Source organism: Cervus elaphus, chromosome 2, assembly GCF_910594005.1.
Source record: "Cervus elaphus chromosome 2, mCerEla1.1, whole genome shotgun sequence".
Taxonomy (NCBI): domain Eukaryota; kingdom Metazoa; phylum Chordata; class Mammalia; order Artiodactyla; family Cervidae; genus Cervus; species Cervus elaphus.
The window spans coordinates 8,877,982-8,895,415 of NC_057816.1; the positions used below are offsets into that span (position 1 = coordinate 8,877,982).

The 17,434-nt window shown below is 43.8% G+C and overlaps 2 protein-coding genes across 6 annotated transcripts in view; both read left to right on the plus strand.

The window, feature by feature from the left end:
* ATL3 (atlastin GTPase 3) overlaps window positions 1–4,911 on the plus strand; it is a 41,910-nt gene extending 36,999 nt beyond the window's left edge. For both annotated transcript variants that reach the window (XM_043870927.1, XM_043870923.1), the window contains exon 13: window positions 488–4,911. In XM_043870927.1, the coding sequence (XP_043726862.1) occupies window positions 488–574 (87 nt within the window). In that variant the 3' untranslated portion in view covers window positions 575–4,911. The remainder of the gene's footprint in view (window positions 1–487) is intronic.
* A 4,138-nt stretch (window positions 4,912–9,049) lies between these two features.
* The window catches only part of PLAAT3 (phospholipase A and acyltransferase 3), a 31,189-nt gene continuing 22,804 nt past the window's right edge, over window positions 9,050–17,434 (plus strand). Inside the window, exons 1-2 of one of the 4 annotated variants that reach the window (XM_043870947.1) lie at window positions 9,050–9,160; window positions 9,587–9,664. In XM_043870947.1, coding sequence (XP_043726882.1) covers window positions 9,650–9,664 — 15 coding nt within the window. In that variant the 5' untranslated portion in view covers window positions 9,050–9,160; window positions 9,587–9,649. Of the gene's footprint in view, window positions 9,161–9,184; window positions 9,374–9,401; window positions 9,454–9,586; window positions 9,665–17,434 lie in introns of those variants that run through there. The other 3 variants (XM_043870939.1, XM_043870955.1, XM_043870963.1) reach the window with 3 other exon arrangements.

Here is a 17,434-nt window from a genome sequence, read left to right on the forward strand (position 1 = left end):
AACTTTTAAATGTTCATCAGATATAATTCCTGTGTGATTATCTCCCACATCCAAGGTTAGTTTGCTTCACTGAAAGTCATGAGCTTTGAAAAATATGAATTTAGCAAAATGTTCTGTTTTGAGATCTGCCAGTGGATGGCATCTCTTTCACTTCCATCAGTTCATCAAATCAGTGGCTTTTGATATTACGTGATCTCCAGGTTTACAGATTTGAGACTGCTTTGTTTTTCTGAGTAGCAGGAACAGATTAGTTGAGTTAGAAGCTTGTGGTGAATGCTGGCGAGCTGCCCACCCACTAAAGGTTCAGCTGACCTACTTTCTGGGCATTAGCAGCTGCCACAGGCTCCCTGACCCCTGCATTTTCATTCCCTAATTTTCAGTCTCAGTGTAGACAGAGATTTTTGAAAGTTTGTCTGTAATGGCTTGCTCTTTTGACACTGCGCTGTAATTTTATTAACTGACATGTTGAATAAATGGACTTTTGCAGGCCACTTCTCACATCGGTAATTCCACTCAGGCTGCTGTAAGGGATGCAGTTGCTGGGAGACCACCCTCGGATAAAAAAGCTCAGTAGCATCCTAACGAGAGGATCAGACAAGAACCCTTCTAGCTCCCTCTGATTTCTGGGCTTCTGCGACGGCCACAGGCCCAGGTCTCCAGGAAAGCAGACCCGGGACCATCTGGGAAGAGCTGAAACACGGCACTAATAAATGAACAGACCTTTCCTGTGGTTTCAAATTGTTAAACACACTTCCATTTCTCTTGGAAGCATTTCTTTTCCTTGCTGGTGTAGATCCAAGCTTGAGTCTGTTTTCTTATTACTCTCTGCTTTGTGCACTTTATGGGGGAAAAAGCTAAAAGAACAATGGAAATGCGATTTTCAGTCCTTTATGTGCCGCTTAGTGCCTTTTAAGATTGAACCCATGCTTTCGAGGACTTGATCGGGAGGAAATTGAGGACACTCACATGAAAGATGCTGTTTTGAGGTGAATTGTCAGTTTGTACCGTATTCTTTTGAGAAGGATTCCTTTTTTAAAAGTTTACAAAACTTGGCAAAAGCTTCAAAACTAAAGACATTAAAAATGATGCTATTACAGTTTTTAAATCTTATGATATTAGAGAATTGTGTTTGCCACATAATATGGAAAAATTGTATTTAAATCTACCATACACTGAAATTTAAGGTCTGTTTCTTGACAGGCGGCAGTTTTGTTAGAACATATTCTGTTTTTTTTTGTTGTTGTTGTTTTTTTTCCTTCATTCATTCCTGTAGCTTCTTTCTAGAAAAGAGGCAAACATGCCTTGAAAAACCAGAGCTGCTTATATTATAAGGAATGAGTTGAATACTTTAAGGAAAAAACTTGAGTTTAAATGAACCATGTGACCTCTGATAAGTCATCTGAACTTGTGCCTTGGTCAGACTCGCTGATTGTAGGTTTCTGTCTATACATATGTGTATTGTACGTAACTCACAGCAGTCATTCATGAGAACAGAACTTTATCAAGGACTAGAGGAAGGATTTTTACCAAACATTCTGCCTTTAATTGATGTCCTGTTTCATGTGGCTTAGCAGTACATCAGGTCTTTATCCACAATGTTTATTTGCAGTCTCCTATTCATGGTCTGATATTTTTAATAATGAAGCTAAAACTGTCAGTTTTATTTAGTGAATCATCCTTTATTTAATTTTATATGTGGCTAGTCTGGTAGCTTTAAAGTATCTTTGGCTTAGTAAGGACCAAGTCCCACCCAAGTATGGATGTATAATATCTAGAAAGTATCTAAATTCTTTATTTACCTTGATTGTATGATAAAAATTTTTGTCTATCAGTTGCCTTTTCCTTTGTTTATCATGGTGAATTGTTTTGGATTTTAAAACTTCATACAGCTTGCCTGCGAGTATTTATATAAGCATTCAGGTATATGAGCCTTAATTCTTAAGATAATTTTTTTGTTGTGGGAGGGAGGTAGGGAATTTTAGGCAGATTCCGAGTGTAAGTTCTATATAGGTGAAGTATGAATGGATGGTGGAAAAAAGTATTTTCTAGTCTGTCATCTTTTTATCAAAGAGTATTTCTCTTGACTATTTTAACACTTTACCACTCAAGTATTTTTGTAAGTTTTGAATTAATTCTAAGTGTTTAATGTATTTTTCATATTTACATACCATCTTGCTCCGAAGTTCTTGCTATTTGATTCAATCATGGTTAAATTTTAGAAAAATTCCAACTTGTTCTAAAAACTGTTTACTTGCATATCAGTAATACTTAGCTTTATTAAATTAAAACCTTAGTTTTGAAATTTTGGTGCATTTTCAAGTGGCCTGTCATCTTCCTGAAGATTGATACTTATTTGCTAAAGGCCTTACAGATGTTGACATACTTAGCTTTTAATGCACTGTATAAGCATGTTTATAGATTTCAGAAGAGTTGTCTAGAATTATCCTACTTTTAATGGTGAGAAAAGGATGCTGTGTTTAAAACTTATTTCAATACTAAAATACTAGATTTTTAAAAAATAAAAAACATGCAATCATGTATGATTTAGTGAAACCTTAGAATTTAGTTACTGTTTAAATTCACCGAATTTCTGTTTTGATCATAAAAGAATAACTTTGTTTAATTGCCCTGGGGAAACCTTTTTTTTTTTTTTTTGGTCTTATTCTGCCTCTGGAAATTGTTTATAGTTTTCTCAGTGAGGACTTTTATGAGTTTTCCTTTGCCCTCTCTGTTATTTTTTTTTTTTTTGAGAGTTGATGACTTTATTATATCAACTTTTCCAATGAAAGGTGCGTTCTCATTGCTGGCTGTAAGCAGTCCTGGGGAGGTTTACGACCAGGTTGAAGAGAATGCCTCTCTCTTCTTACCCGCCTCAGCTGTTGGTTTGTGGGTCAGGGACGGCACTTAGGACGGTGAGGTTTGCCGGCTATGTGTTTCTCTGGCACTCCTGCCTTTCCACGCAAGCAAGCATTTTCAGTTTGCACATTCCTAAGAGTATATGGGGCACATTCCCTACTAACATATAAAAGGTTTTCAGAATTTTCTATGAAAAGAATTCATTTTAGGAGAAGTTAAATGTTAAGTTTTTTTTTTTTTTTTTTAATATTTCCAGTTAGCTTCCAAATAAAAATAATAGAATCAAAATCTCAGTCTTTCATTGAGGACTCTTTCTAGATTGGTGTGTAGACAAAATGAGGGTAAACTATCATGTAAGATGATGAAATAGCCTCAGAGTCATACCTTATTTTAGCAGTATACCAAGAAAGCTGTCTCATGGAGGTCTCTGTATTTTCACATTTGGTAGAGTTGCTTATGAGTATTGTTTTTGTTTTACCTGGTCTTTCCTTTTTTTCTCTTTCGTGAAGTAAAATGCTTTAGGTGAACAAACAGACAAACTGCCGTGTACTGGCAGTGCATTTAACAGGTTATACCCAGCGTTCCACCTGGCTTATGAAAATGGTGTCTTGGATAAGTATTATGAGTTACAGAAAAATTACGTAGTTGATTTAAGTCCAGGCAAAAGTGATTAAAAAACAGTTTTATTTTTCCCTGTTTTTTTAAACAAAATAATGTAACTTATATGGATATCTTAATAGAGCTATTTTTTTCCCCCATGAAACTATTGAAATGTAATTTAGGATTATTTAGGATGGCTGCCATCTAAGGTAGCCAACACAGGTTACATCATTTGGCTTAATGTTTAGATCCATCAAAATTTTAGTCAAGGAATAGGGGCATAGTGAAGAAAAACTTCAGTTACTAACATACCAACTATTTGTGTAGGTGGTGTTTTAAAATGACATTCTGAAGCCCACTTGTAAGAGACTATTTGCAGTTGAATAGTTTTCCTTCTGTGAAGTCATGTTGTAACTGTGTTTTGAATGGTGGCTCTCTTCTATCTTGACCTGCATAAAACAGCCCTGGGAGGCATGTTTAAAAAAATTCGAATTGCTAGCTTTGTACCCAGGGATTGCCCCAGTGGATCTGGGTCTGGGTTGTGGCCCTGGAATCACCACTTTTAAAAATAGCATCACAGGTGGTTCAGAGACCACAGTGGGAGAGAGTGATCTGAGGGATGGGAAGGAAGTGCAATTCGGTGCTGCCTGAAGGCAAGTGGACACCTTTCGCCTGAGCTTCAGAATAGGTGGTCTCCTGCCAGATACAGTCACCGAGAGTTCAGTGTTAGGAGTAACAAGGATGCATTTAGTCCAGAGGATTACCCAAGCTCTATGAAAATGTTTCTCTAAATTAGAAAGTCCTAGTGCCTTCTCTGAAAAATGAATGTACAAGTATCCTATTTACAAACAGGTATACTTAGGATTAAAAAAACTAGTTTGAAAGTTGTTTTTCTTTGAAAAAGCAAAAATTTAGCACTGTGACTTGAACCTCTGAATCTTTTCATGCACAGAAAACCATAAGCCATAAGTAAAAATGAACAAAAAGGACAGAGAGGATCATAAATTTGAAGATTAGTGACAGAGTACCCCTTACCAGGGGCTTTCAAGATTAATCTAAGGGCAGAAAGATTTTAGAAGAAATTTTTCTTCTTGGGAAAGGAGTCTCACATGCCAGAACTAAGATTATAAATGTAGTGTTCTTATGACCAGGGGAAGATGCATCTGATTTTCAAAGTGTTCCAATTTAGATACATAAATGCTGTCATGGACTTAAGCCTTAAAGGAGTTAATACTAATTTTGAGCATATACAAATTTTCTTCTCTGATTTCTCTTTCTTTAAAAAAATGATTTGTTAAAAGCACTTTCTTCCTCCTAGACTTTTTGAATGGCTTTAAAATTTAATATACTTTTTAAAAAGTGCAATGAATTAGATTATGCTATTAGTATATTAAAAGCATGTTTCTGTTTCTTAGTTTTAAGGTCATTTAATGGAATAAAGATCTCAGCACCGTGTTACTTGTGTTTTTCCTTTCTCTTTAATATGGGAAGATGTGTTAAGTAGGTTTGGGCTTGGTAAAGTGAATAGGATCTCTAAGCGAATGAAAACTTGGTGTCAAAGGTGGCAGTTGTAATGTGGTTTGAGTGAGTCAGCTTTCTCTGTCCTGCAAAACAATACCGCACTAGTATCTTAATCTCTAGCATAATGCCAGAGAAAGCTGTGCTGTTGACCGTATTGCGTAAGATGAAGCACAGATTTTATAGTTACATGGACTTGTGAGGACCTTTGAATTTGGAGCACTTTCATTTAGTTGCCCGATCTGGAGCCAACTGGTTAAGTGGTTCGTCTCTGGGAGTGGGGTGAGGTAAATAGAGCTCTACTGAAAGCTTTCCTTTTCACTGGCGACCTTGGAGGCAGTGAAGAAGTTGTTTGAACTCAAATATTGACTGATCACTTTACAAACCCCATTCAGCCCTACAATAAAAAGATTTCTTTCCTAGTTTGAAACATAGACTGGATGGGGTCAGTAGCCAATCAGCCAGCCATCCATCCCTGATCATACCAGGCTGGGTGTTGTACTGAGTTCACAGTTTAGTGGGAAAGGGGCAAACTCACAAGTTAATGTAATATGGAGAGTGTGGGGAGTGTTGATCCCTCCGTCAGTGTAAGCTCGGGGGCAGAAAGGAGCAGGGTGGGGAAAGTGGTCATGTGTGGATGAGGAGAGGTCAAGCAAACTATGCTTCTCTTTGGTGCATTGATAGACACTTTTGCCTTTGATTACTATTAAACAGTTTGCCAAAGATAAGTCCAATGTTGATTAGCTTAATAATTAAAAGAATATTTTAAACGAAGCATTTTCTTGTAACTGGATATCTAGAAGTTACACTGGCGTGAATCAAATGTCAACAGGACTATTATTTCCTGTCTGCAGTGGCTGCATCACTTCCTCTTGCAGGTAGATTTCTTCCATGCTGCTGGGGAGGGCAGGAACAAACGGTTCCAGGCTTACATCATTCCACTTGACTGTCCGCAGAGGAGAGAGGCTTTTTGACCCATTGCCTATTACAAGGTGTGTGTGTATTTTATATACATACAAACCTCCATCCTAGAGGAAGATTCTGACTGGTCTGCCTTGGGTCATATGCTCTTTCCAGGGTCCCTGGCTGCCTTGAGGGCTGGGGCATGATAGAGAGCCAGACGTAGGTCACATGTGTCCCTACTCAGGGTGATGGGGGGGGGGGGTACTGTGACTCGTGGCTCCACCAGAACCAAGCAAAGTCACCAAATGAGAGAATGCTGGCCAGAAGCGAACGTCCTCTGCAGTTGTCAGTTCCCCAGACTGGCCATTTAGTGGAAAGAGAGCCTGGAACATCTCGGGAATGTGCTTTTAAGGGGAAATAGAGGTGGTTATGCCGCACATTTACTAGTGGAAGCTCTGCAGGGCCTCTCAATAGGGGTTTATTCTCACCTCTTCAGTAGGGTTTGAGGGGTTGCAGACCTAGGCAATTCATGAGGAAGTTACACTTCACCTTCCTTTCCTAAAAGCCTGATTTTTCTGGTCAAAGCAATCTGTCAGTCAGTGTACTGACATCGCCTTCCCCGAGTGACCTGGATACAGATCAAAAGCCTATTCACTTGGCTGGTGGGGTACCTTTCCTCTGAGGAGCGATCTGGTTTGGAGTTGCTGTTTCACATCAGAGCTTTCATGTTGTCACATAATGCTCTGTGGCTTCTGCTCCCTTAAATGCAGTTTGTCTGCCCACACTTCCTCCCCTCTCTTGCTCTCCTCTTGCCCTGGCCCTTGCTTCTCATACCTGCCCCACCTGCTCAGAATCCCTGCAGGGTCTTTTAGGTCTGCTCTGCGTGTTGTTCTGTAGTTGCCAAGTCCTGTCTGACTCTGTGACCCTGTGGACTGTACCCCACCAGGCTCCTCTGTCCATGGGGTCTCCCAGGCAAGAATACTGGAGTGGGTTGCCATTTCCTCTTCTGGGGGATCTTCCCCACCCAGGGACTGAACCCACATCTGCATTGCAGTGGATTTGTGATTGCTGAGTCACCAGGGAAGCCCTCTTGGCATGTAACCTTGTGCCGTTTCCTCCCTGTTTCGTGGTTACTCCTTCCTCAGAGACAGCACAACAATGGATTCTCCTGGAGGAGAACCCTCAGCAGGCAGAGAAAGGAGAGATGGCAAGTAATGAAAAATTAATATTTTCCACCTGTCACAAGAAGGATGGGCCTCCATAGCTGTGGCTGCAGAAAAGACCGGAAGAGGCTTCGCAGGCAGATAGCAGTTTGATCCTGGCTGTTTTGAACTTGGCCATCCCCTCACATCATGGTGATGGACTTGGAATGGGGCTTAAGGACAGACTGCCTTGCTGATGATGGTGGTGGCAACACGTGGTAGCTTCTCTTGGGGACTTCCCTATAGAGCTCCACCTTTGAGAGCTGTGTGAAAGGTGAAATCAAACTTTCTGACATCCCTGCCCCTCAGCAGGGATGTTTTTCCTGGCACAGTCACAGGGGGAAAAGAAAAAAGAAAGTAAAAAAAGTGACATCTGGGCTGATTGAAAGCAAAGATTAAGGAGAGGCAGGAATAGGTGTGGTTTCCTCAAAACCAAAACTTGCCATTCTGGGTTTGGACGGCCTTACAGATAATCTCTTGCTCAATACACATAATACGATTTGTTGGGTGAGTAGTATGCACATAAAACTTTGGTGTTTATTTCAGTGCCTCTGACCTCCTTGCTGGGAAGCTGGTTTGTGGATAAGCATGTACTTTTCCTCCTAACAACAGCCAAGAGGTCCCCAGTAAGGACTTGCCCCAGGCCAGACATCAGGCTCCCACTTTATATATATGCCCGGCTTCATCTGTTGCTCTCCCTTTGGGGAATGCATTTTTGTTGTTACATTGTGTACATGCTCAGTCCTGTCAGACTCTCTGCAACCCCATGGACTATAGCCCACCAGGCTCCTCTGTCCATGGAGTTTTCCAGGTAAGAATATTGAAGTGGGTAGCCATTCCCTACTCCAGGGCACCCAGGTATCGAACCCATATCTCCTGCATCTGCGTCGGCAGGTGGATTCTTTACCACTTGAGCCACCTGAGACGCCTATCTGACAGCAAAGCCGTATATGTTTTTATACATTATCTTACATCTTGTACAATATCACCACCACCCAGTTTGCAGATGAACAAACTGAGGCTCAGAGAGGGAAGGGTGCTCTTGACCCTGTAGGTTCAGGATTTGGCCAACGGGTCCTGATTCCAAGCTCAGTGCCAGCAGCGAAGGGTCAGGAAATAGTGATATACCGGAACTGCTTTTACCCCTGCAGAGCCACAGCCCGGTGCACAAGAAGGGCTTGTGTTTGGTCATTCATTCCTTCATCCGTGAAATGCCTACCATGTGCCAGGTTGGTGCCAGATTTGGGGGATATCTGATGGCTTGGGACCCAATAGTTAAAAAATACTTTCTCTCTGCTAGGCCCTTGCCTTTAAATGGCTTTAAAAATTAATATACAACCCCCCATTATCCTAGGAGGATGTGTTCCAACATCCCCAGCGAATGCCCCAAACCGGAAGTCCGAAACCCTAAAATAACCTCAGCTTATCCATAATTCTGTCTCCCCTTATTTTTTTACCCAGCAGAGGGCAGATAGAGAACTCGTGGATAACGGGGGTGTAAGACCGTGATGCTGGGAGGGATTGGGGGCAGGAGGAGAAGAGGACGACAGAGGATGAGATGGCTGGATGGCATCACCGACTCGATGGGCATGAGTTTGAGTAAACTCCGGGAGTTTGTGATGGACAGGGAGGCCTGGCGTGCTGCGATTCATGGGGTCGCAAAGAGTCGGACACGACTGAGCGACTGAACTGAACTGACTGACGGTAGTTTTAAACTACAGGATAAGCCCACTTGAGGGGATGAGCAAATTGATTACACTGCAGTGCGGTATGTATAGATAGGTATACGAGATCTTAAACTACTGAGGGTGGGGGAGCCCCTAGGTGGTTTCAGGCGGCTCCTCTGCTTAGGGGAGGGTGTGCGGAGAAGGTTCGGGGTGAGCGGAAAGCATCCTGGCCTGACTGCCCCAGAGGCCCCCTGGGGCGTGGAGCTCTGCGAGGCTCTAATTAGTCACACGGGGAGTGGCCGAGTGACCTCACGCTGACCTGCCCTCTGCGGCCATTTAACTGGTTCCCTTCTTGGTGGATACCGCTACTGCCTTCCACGTTCGCGAGGTGGGTGGAGCGGTACTTCCAAGCTCGTAAGGAGGGTGAGACGCTTGGGGTGGCTCTCCCGGTGTCCCAGGCTGTGTGGGGGATGGAGAACTTGGGTGAGACTGGAGTAAACAAATTAGTTCGGTTTAGCTGAGCACGCGCGCGCGCGCGGCGCCGCGGACTTTCTGGGGCGCGGCCGCCGGGGCAAGTGACACCGATCGCGCTCCCCGCCGCTGCACCGCCAGCCTCTCCGGTATCAGGTGAACCTTCCTGCCCGCCTTGCGAGGGTTCATGGCCAGGTGCCGGGGCTAGGAGGGGGCCGGCAAGGAACTGGAACTGAGTGAGCGGGTCGTTGCCGGAGAATTTGGAGATCAACTGGGCACGATCTCCTCCGCCAGAAGCCACTGGCCCCTGGGGTCTTGGGGACGCGGTTTCTTATTGCTGACGGTGACTCCCCCTCCCTCCTGCCTCAGGCATTTACACAGCTGATCAAGTCAACTCGAGACTGAAATCGAGGGCCCCCATCACCCAGGAAGATGCGTGCACCGTTTGTAAGTAAGGCAGGCGGGTGTGGGCTGGGGGTGGGGGCCGTGTTTGGGCGGGTCTGAGTCATCAGAGAACCGGTCGTTGAGGATGTGCGGGCCACACCTCCATTGGCCGGTGGGCTTCAGGCGGGAGACGGTCAGTGGTTAGAGCTGTCTTAGTGTGAGTACTTGTGTGGGTAGGTCCTGTTTGCCTGAGACAGGAGCAGGGCCAACCGGAGCTGGGAGGCAGCGAGGACAGACTTGCTCCGCCTAGGTCCTGTCTGCCTTCCTGAGTCAGAGCAGAGCGCCTGGAAGGGCCCCTGGAGCACAGAGTCTGGGGCTGCACCTGATGCAAACCCCCCGCTCCCCGCCACCGCCTGGATTTGACCACAGGGGCGTTTTTCTGGCCTCGGCTGAGACACTTCATGGCGCCCTGCCGGCAGTTTACCAACTTTCACTTTCCCAATTTCTGATCTGTGATGTGGTTCAGAAATCATAAAGGGGCTTAGCATATGCTTCCTTTCAACCTAGCAGGACCCTCTGCAGAGAGGTTCGAGCCTGGCTTTTGAGGAAGACACCCCTGGGATAATGTTCACGATCGTGTTCCCTAGCTGGGGCACTTTGATCATGTTTCCAATCCCACAGTGACGATTATGTGACTTAATACTTCTGAAGTGCTCAGAACAGTGCTTCGCAGACATATTAAGTGCTCACCTGTAATTCATTGTTGTGATTATGATTATTGTTTAATCCGTGTAAAGAGCTTAAGGCAGCGCCTGGTATTAGGGTGTACCTGGCATATTTGATGCTGGGAGTGGTCTTTTAAAAACATTCCTCTTCCTTATCTAACAACACTATTTTCAGTAATAATCATGAAATAAATATTAGTAATGGCCGGAAAGTAAACACAGTAAAGCTGCTTCTGTTGAGCTTTGTATATGAAATCATGCCAGTGAAAAACTAAAAATTGTAAAGTAGGGTAGATGTTATAGAGAAAAATAGAAGTAATGGGTTAATAGTTTTTAGTTGCATTAATGTAATTTAGAAGAAAACTTGTTCTTATAGTTAGGTTGGTTATAGTCATGAATAATGACAACATTACAGTTTCTGTTTTGGAACTTTTTCTGAGAAGTTGTCCTTGACTTTGACAAAACTGATCTTCTTTGCATATGCAGCTCTCAGTAGAGGCAGACTTGTCAATATATCTTGGCTCACAGTTGATTGAAGAACAGCTTTTATTAATTTCGAAAGTTTCTCTCATATGAAACAACAGATATACAAATAGGAAAAGCCTTAAACATTAGAATCGGTTTGTCAGAGATTCATAAAAATCCCATTTTGTATTAAATTCCAGAAACTGAAATGCTGCCTATATCTTAAAAAATTAATTTTAGTGGCTTTTATTTTTAATTTTATTTATGTTTGTTGATCTCTAGGTTTTTTGTTTGTTTTGTTTTTTGTCTGTGCCATTCAGCTTGCAGGATTTAATTCCCTGACCAGGGGTAGAACTCAGGCTCTAGGCAGTGAGATCAGGGAGTCCTAAGCACTGGACTGCTAGGGAATTTCTGATTTTTTATTTTTATTTTTAAAATTTATTTTATTGGCATATAGTTGATTTACAATGTTAATTTCTGCTGAACAGCACAGTGATTCAGTTATATATATGTATATACACACATATATATTCTTTTTAATGTTTTTTCCATTATAATTTATCACAGGATATTAACTATAGTTCCCTGTGCTATACAGTAGGACTTTGTTGTTTATCCATTCAAAGGCTTTAAAATATATCCACATTTAAAACATTTTGACTAAAACATCTTCACCAGAAAATCCATCATAAGTTTTTAATTTATTTGGTAAAATTCTCCCAAGTTTTTCTTCTTTGGCAAAAGTCAGAGAAAATGGCTGAATGATGGTGAACTTTGACATTTATTTAATCCATTGCTTTAGAATGAGAGTTTAGTTCCCAGTGAAATTGATTCAGACTTTCAAACACTTCTCTTTTAATCTCTTTTCTTCTGGTGCTGGGAGCACAGACTTCTGTTTAAACATAGGAAAATGTAGGGAGGGATTGGTAGCCCAAACTGTCCTGAAAGTGAACTCGAACCATTCTGAGCCATTCAGAACTTCCTGCTGAAGCAGACACATGGAGCTGAGTCTGTGTGTGTTGGAGGTTCACTGTATACCTAGGTGTTCTCTGATTAGACTTCCACATAGAAAACTAAGCTTTTCAAAGAACAGGAATGTGTGCTAACGTAAAGCTCGCATACATGTTATTAAATCTCGGCAGGAATCGCATGAGTTAGAACTTAGACCATTATCACTGATACTGTTTAAAAGTGTTGGCATATGGTGAGAATAAACAGCAGATGGATTCTTGGTATGTCTTATTGTTTTAAAATTCTCTACGGACAACTCTCGCCTCTTTGTCTGCACCGGAGGATGGGTGCACTTTCCCGCTCTGTGTATGCCACGGCCTGGCTCTTGTGTGTGTGTGTGCGCGCACTTTGTCGTGTCCGACTCTTTGCAACTGCGTGGACTGTAGCCTGCCAGGCTCCTCTGTCCAGGGGATTTCCCAGGCAAGAATACTGGAGTGGGTTGCTGTTCCCTTCTCCAGGGGATCTTCCCAACCCAGGGATCAAACCCACATCTCCTGTATGACGGATTCTGCCACTGAGCCACCTGGGAAGCCTGGCTCTTAAGACTTGACAACTGTAGTTATTCTGATAGAGCTCCCTGGATCTCCCGGGGTTGGAGAGGCTGCATATCTACCATATGGGCCCACATGTCTCCAAGCCCTTTAGTCCAGCCCAAGGCCTCCAGGTCAGTGCCACTGTGTTCTATTAATACATTTGCTTAGGACGCGTGGTCCAAGAGCTTTGCCTTCCCTTCTGCATGCACCCTGTCCTTAAACCCGTGGCTTGTTGAGCAGCTGCTGCTGGGTAAGTGAAGATCCAAAGGGCATCTGAGGCTCCAGATACACAGAAATTTTTTAAAAAATTTATTTCAAGCTGGAGGACAATTGCTTTATAGTGTTGGTTTCTGCTGTAAAACAACACAAATCCGCTATAAGTATACACACACATCCCCTCCCTCTGGAGCCTCTCACCCCCACTCCCATCCCACCTTCTAGGTTATCACAGAGCCCTGGAGCTGAGTTCCCTGCGCTACAGAACTGCTTCCTGCCAGCTTTCTATTTTACACGTGGTACTGTACGTCTGTCAGTGGTACTCTCTCAATTCATCCCACCCTCGCCTTCCCCTCCTGTGTCCACGAGTCTGTTCTCTACATCTGCATCTCTATACCTGCCTGCAGATATGCAGAAATTGATGGGCCTGCTCTGGGCTCTGACTTGAGACTCTCTTATGGACCTCTTCACAACCCTCGAGGTTTGCCTGACATCCTGACAGATCTCTGTGGAGCTAGTTATGGTGCAAAGGGGAGGAGGGAGAAGTGGATGCTTCAGGCAGGGCAGGGGTTCATCTGCACCGTGGAGGGGCTTGAGCAGGAAGCAGAGCGTTCCTCTAGCCCACAAACCTCTGCTGAGGACGTTGTATGTGCCTGGAGGGCGGGGCAGGGAAGCCGATCGCTCCTTTCCTGGGGGCTCAGCCCAACAATTATAGTCATCATTATAGATACACCAAGCTGTGGCTGATAAACACTCTGCTGGGAAGTCAGGGGGAGGCGCTGAGGAGGCGGAGACATGAAGGATGAGTAGGAATTTGCTAGCAAACAGTCAAGGGCCTTGTAGGCCTAGAACACAGTGAAGCAGAGGCAAAACTCACCGTGGGGGTGGTGAGCCGATGTCAGAAGCTTCGTGTGAATTACTGGGTGCAGCGAAGAGAACTTGGCCTTTGGGTTCAGGAAGACCTGTAGTGTAATCCTGGCATCACTTCTTTTCAAAAATAATTTAGTTAATGAATTTAGTTTTGTCTGTGCTGGGTCTTCGGTGCTGCGTGGGCTTTTCTCTAGTTGTGGCGGGTGGGGCCTGGTCTTCAGTTGCAGTTCGCTCCTTATTGCTTCTTGTTGCAGAGCATCGGCTCTAGGGCAGGCGGGCTTCAGAAGTTGAGGCTCCTGGGCTCTAGAACACAGGCTCAGCAGCTGTGGGGCACGGGCTTAGTTGCTCTATGGCATGTAGGATCTTCCCGGATCAGGGATTGAACCCGTGTCTCCTGCATTGGCAGGCGGATTCTTTACTGCTGAGCCAGCAGGGAAGCCCCCTGGCCCCACTTCTCAGGAGTTCTCTTGGGCAAGTTACTTCCCATCTCTGAGCTGTTTTCTGGTGGTTAAAACGGGGCTGCTGTAAGGATTCCAAGTAACTTGTGAAAACCGCGAGGGGTGCCTGGTGGCAGCGGTGGTGGTTCCCAGATGAGTTCAGGGGAAGTCCTGGTTCCCGTGGGCTGACGTTCAACACATGGGACAGGTTTGGGGCTTGTGGGGGGTCAAGAGCCTGGGAAGGTGGATGAGTTTTGCCTCCTTTTTCCAGGATGCCCATGACCTTTGGGTTGCTGGGGCTGGACTGGTGCCTGATTGGAGCTGCCACTGTCCCTCTCCCAGAGGCTGGGAGGCAAGAGGTGATGAGTCAACCCAGTCCCTCCTCTACCTTCTTGCTGAGCCTGAAACTGGGGAGTCTGGTCTCCCCCTTCACCCAGTTCCCTGCACCCACTCAAGCCTGGGGCATGAGTTTGGGACTTTCTAACAGGTGTTAAGTGGATTTTAGAGTTCTCACCCCCATTATCTCATTATTCCTGACACAAACTCTGCTGGAGAAGCTCAGAGAGGTTAAGTGATTCCTGAAGGTCACACAGCAATAGAGCAAAGGGGCCTCAGTCTTAGGTGGACTGGGTTCTGCTTCTGAAAACGCAGTCTCAGACAGACAGTATTGAGGGTGGGCTCCTCCGGGGCTTCTTTTCTCCCTAAAGTCTTTGCATCAAAACTCCCAACCCTACCGGCAAAGTCCGTTCTTAGCACCCTCCCCGGACTTGAGGGTTTTGCTTTTGTTTTGAATTACGTGCCTCTCGCGGGTTTCCCCAGAGTATCAGAAATGGAGTGGGTGAGATGAGGGATTTCCACACTCACCACAGCATGTGATTTGGGAACAAAGAGAACTTGCTCTCAGGCTGGGTTTCACAACCTCCAGAGTGTCTCCAGTTGGTCCTGGAGCTGTCTGCGAACCTTCCAAATCAAGAATAATAAAAACACCCCCAAGAACAGTGGCAGCAAAAACTGCCATTTACAGAACACTACCTATTTGCCAGGGCTTCCCAGGTGGCACTAGTGGTAAAGAACCCACCTGCCAATGCAGGAGACACATGTTCTACCCTGAGTCAGGAGATCCCCTGGAGAAGGGCATCACAACCCACTCCAGTATTCTTTTTTTAAAAAATTAATTTGTTTATTTTAATTGGAGGCTAGTTCCTTTACAATACTGTGGTGGTTTTTGCCATGCATTGACATGAATCAGTCATGGGTGTACATCCGGAAGCCCCCTCCCACCTCCCTCCCCATCCCATCCCTCAGGGTTGTCCCAGTGTACCGGTTTTGAGTGCCCTGTTTCATGCATCGAACTTGGACTGGTCATCTGTTTCACATATGATAATATACATGTTTCAAAGCTATTCTCTCAAATCATCCCACCCTCACCTTCTCCCACAGAGTCAAAAAGTTTGTTCTTTATATCTGTGTCTCTTTTGCTGTCTTGCATATGGAGTCATTGTTACCGTCTTTCTAAATTCCATATATATGCGTTAATATACTGTATTGCTGTTTTTCTTTCTGACTTACGTCACTCTGTATAATAGGCTCCAGTTCCAGTTTCATCCACCTCATTAGAACTGACTCAAATGCATTCTTTTTAATAGCTGAGTAATATTCCATTGTGAATATGTACCACAACTTCCTTATCCATTCGTCTGCTGATGGACATCTAGGTTGCTTCCGTGTCCTAGCTATTGTAAACAGTGCTGCGATGAACATTGGGGTACATGTGTCTCTTTCAATTCCCACTCCAGTGTTCTTGCCTGGAGGATCCCATGGACAGAGGAGGCTGGCGGGGTACAGTCCATGGGGTCGCAAAGAGCCAAACACTACTGCAGCGACTGAGCAGGCCCCTATGTACCAGGTAGTGTTTGCTTCACAGATACTAACTTATGTGATCATCAGGACAGTCTCCTGAATCCTGTGCTGTAATTACCCTTATCTTAGAGCTGAGGGAGCTGAGGCTGGGAGTTAGGTAACATGCCCAAGGCCACTCAGCTAATAAGTAGTACAGCTAGAATTTGAACCCTGGCTATGTGGCTTCGGCGCCCCAAGGCTGTAATCAGTATGCAGTTTCTAAAAACCAAATGCATCCTGATTTAAACACAGCAGTCATGCTCACTAGGCTACTTTCTGTATTTTTTGTATGCCTGAAATATTTCATTAAAAAAAAACCCCAACATTGACAGCCTCTTCAATAAATGGTGCTGGGAAAACTGGACAGCTACATGTAAAAGAATGAAATTAGAACACTTCCTAACACCATACACAAAGATAAACTCAAAATGGATTAAAGACCTAAATGTAAGACCAGAAACTATAAAACTCTTAGAGGAAGACATAGGTAGAACACTCAGGGACATAAATCAAAGCAAGATCCTCTATGACCCACCTCCTAGAGTAATGGAAATAAAAGCAAAAGTAAACAAGTGAGACCTGATTAAACTTAAAAGCTTTTGCACAGCAAAGGAAATTATAAGCAAGGTGAAAAGGCAACCCTCAGAATGGGAGAAAATAATAGCAAATGAAACAACTGATAAAGGATTAACTTCCAAAATATACAAACATCTCATACAACCCAATACCAGAAAAACAAACAACCCAATCAATAAGTGGGAAAAAGACTTAGACATTTCTCCAAAGAAGACATACAGATGGCTAACACATGAAAAACACATGAAAAATGCTCAACATCACTCATCATTAGAGAAATGCAAATCAAAACTATAATGAAATGTCACCTCACACTGGTCAGAATGGCCCTCATCAAAAAGTCTACAAACAATAAATGCTGGAGAGGGTGTGGAGAGAAGGGAGTGCTCATGCACTGTTGGTGGGAATGTAAATTGATAGAGCCACTATGGAGGATGGTATGGAGATTCCTTAAAAAACTAGGAATAAAACCACCATATGACCCAGCAATCCCATTCCTAGGCATATACCCTGAAGAAACCAAAATTGAAAGAGACACGTGTCCCATTGTTCATTGCAGCACTATTTACAATAGCTAGAACATGGAAGCAACCTAGATGTCCATCAACAGATGAATGGATAAAGAAGTTGTGGTACATACACACAATGGAATATTACTCAGCCATAAAAAGAATGCATTTGAGTCAGTTCTGGTGAGGTGGATGAACCTAGAACCTATTATATGGAGTGAAGTGAGTCAGAAAGAGAAAGATAAATATTGTGTTCTAACACATATATATGGAATCTAGAAAAATGGTACTGAAGAATTTATTTACAGGGCAACAATGGAGAAACAGACATAGAGAATAGACTTATGGACCTGGGGAGAGGGGAGGAGAGGGTAAGACATATGGAAAGAGTAACATGGAAACTGACACTACCATATGTAAAATAGATAGCCAACGGGAATTTGCTGTGTGGCTCAGGAAACTCAAACAGGGGCTTTGTGTCAACCTGGAGGAATGGGATGGGGAGGGAGATGGGAGGGAGGTTTAAAAGGGAGGGTGTATACATATACCTATGACTGATTCATGTTGAGGTTTGACAGAAAAGAGCAAAATT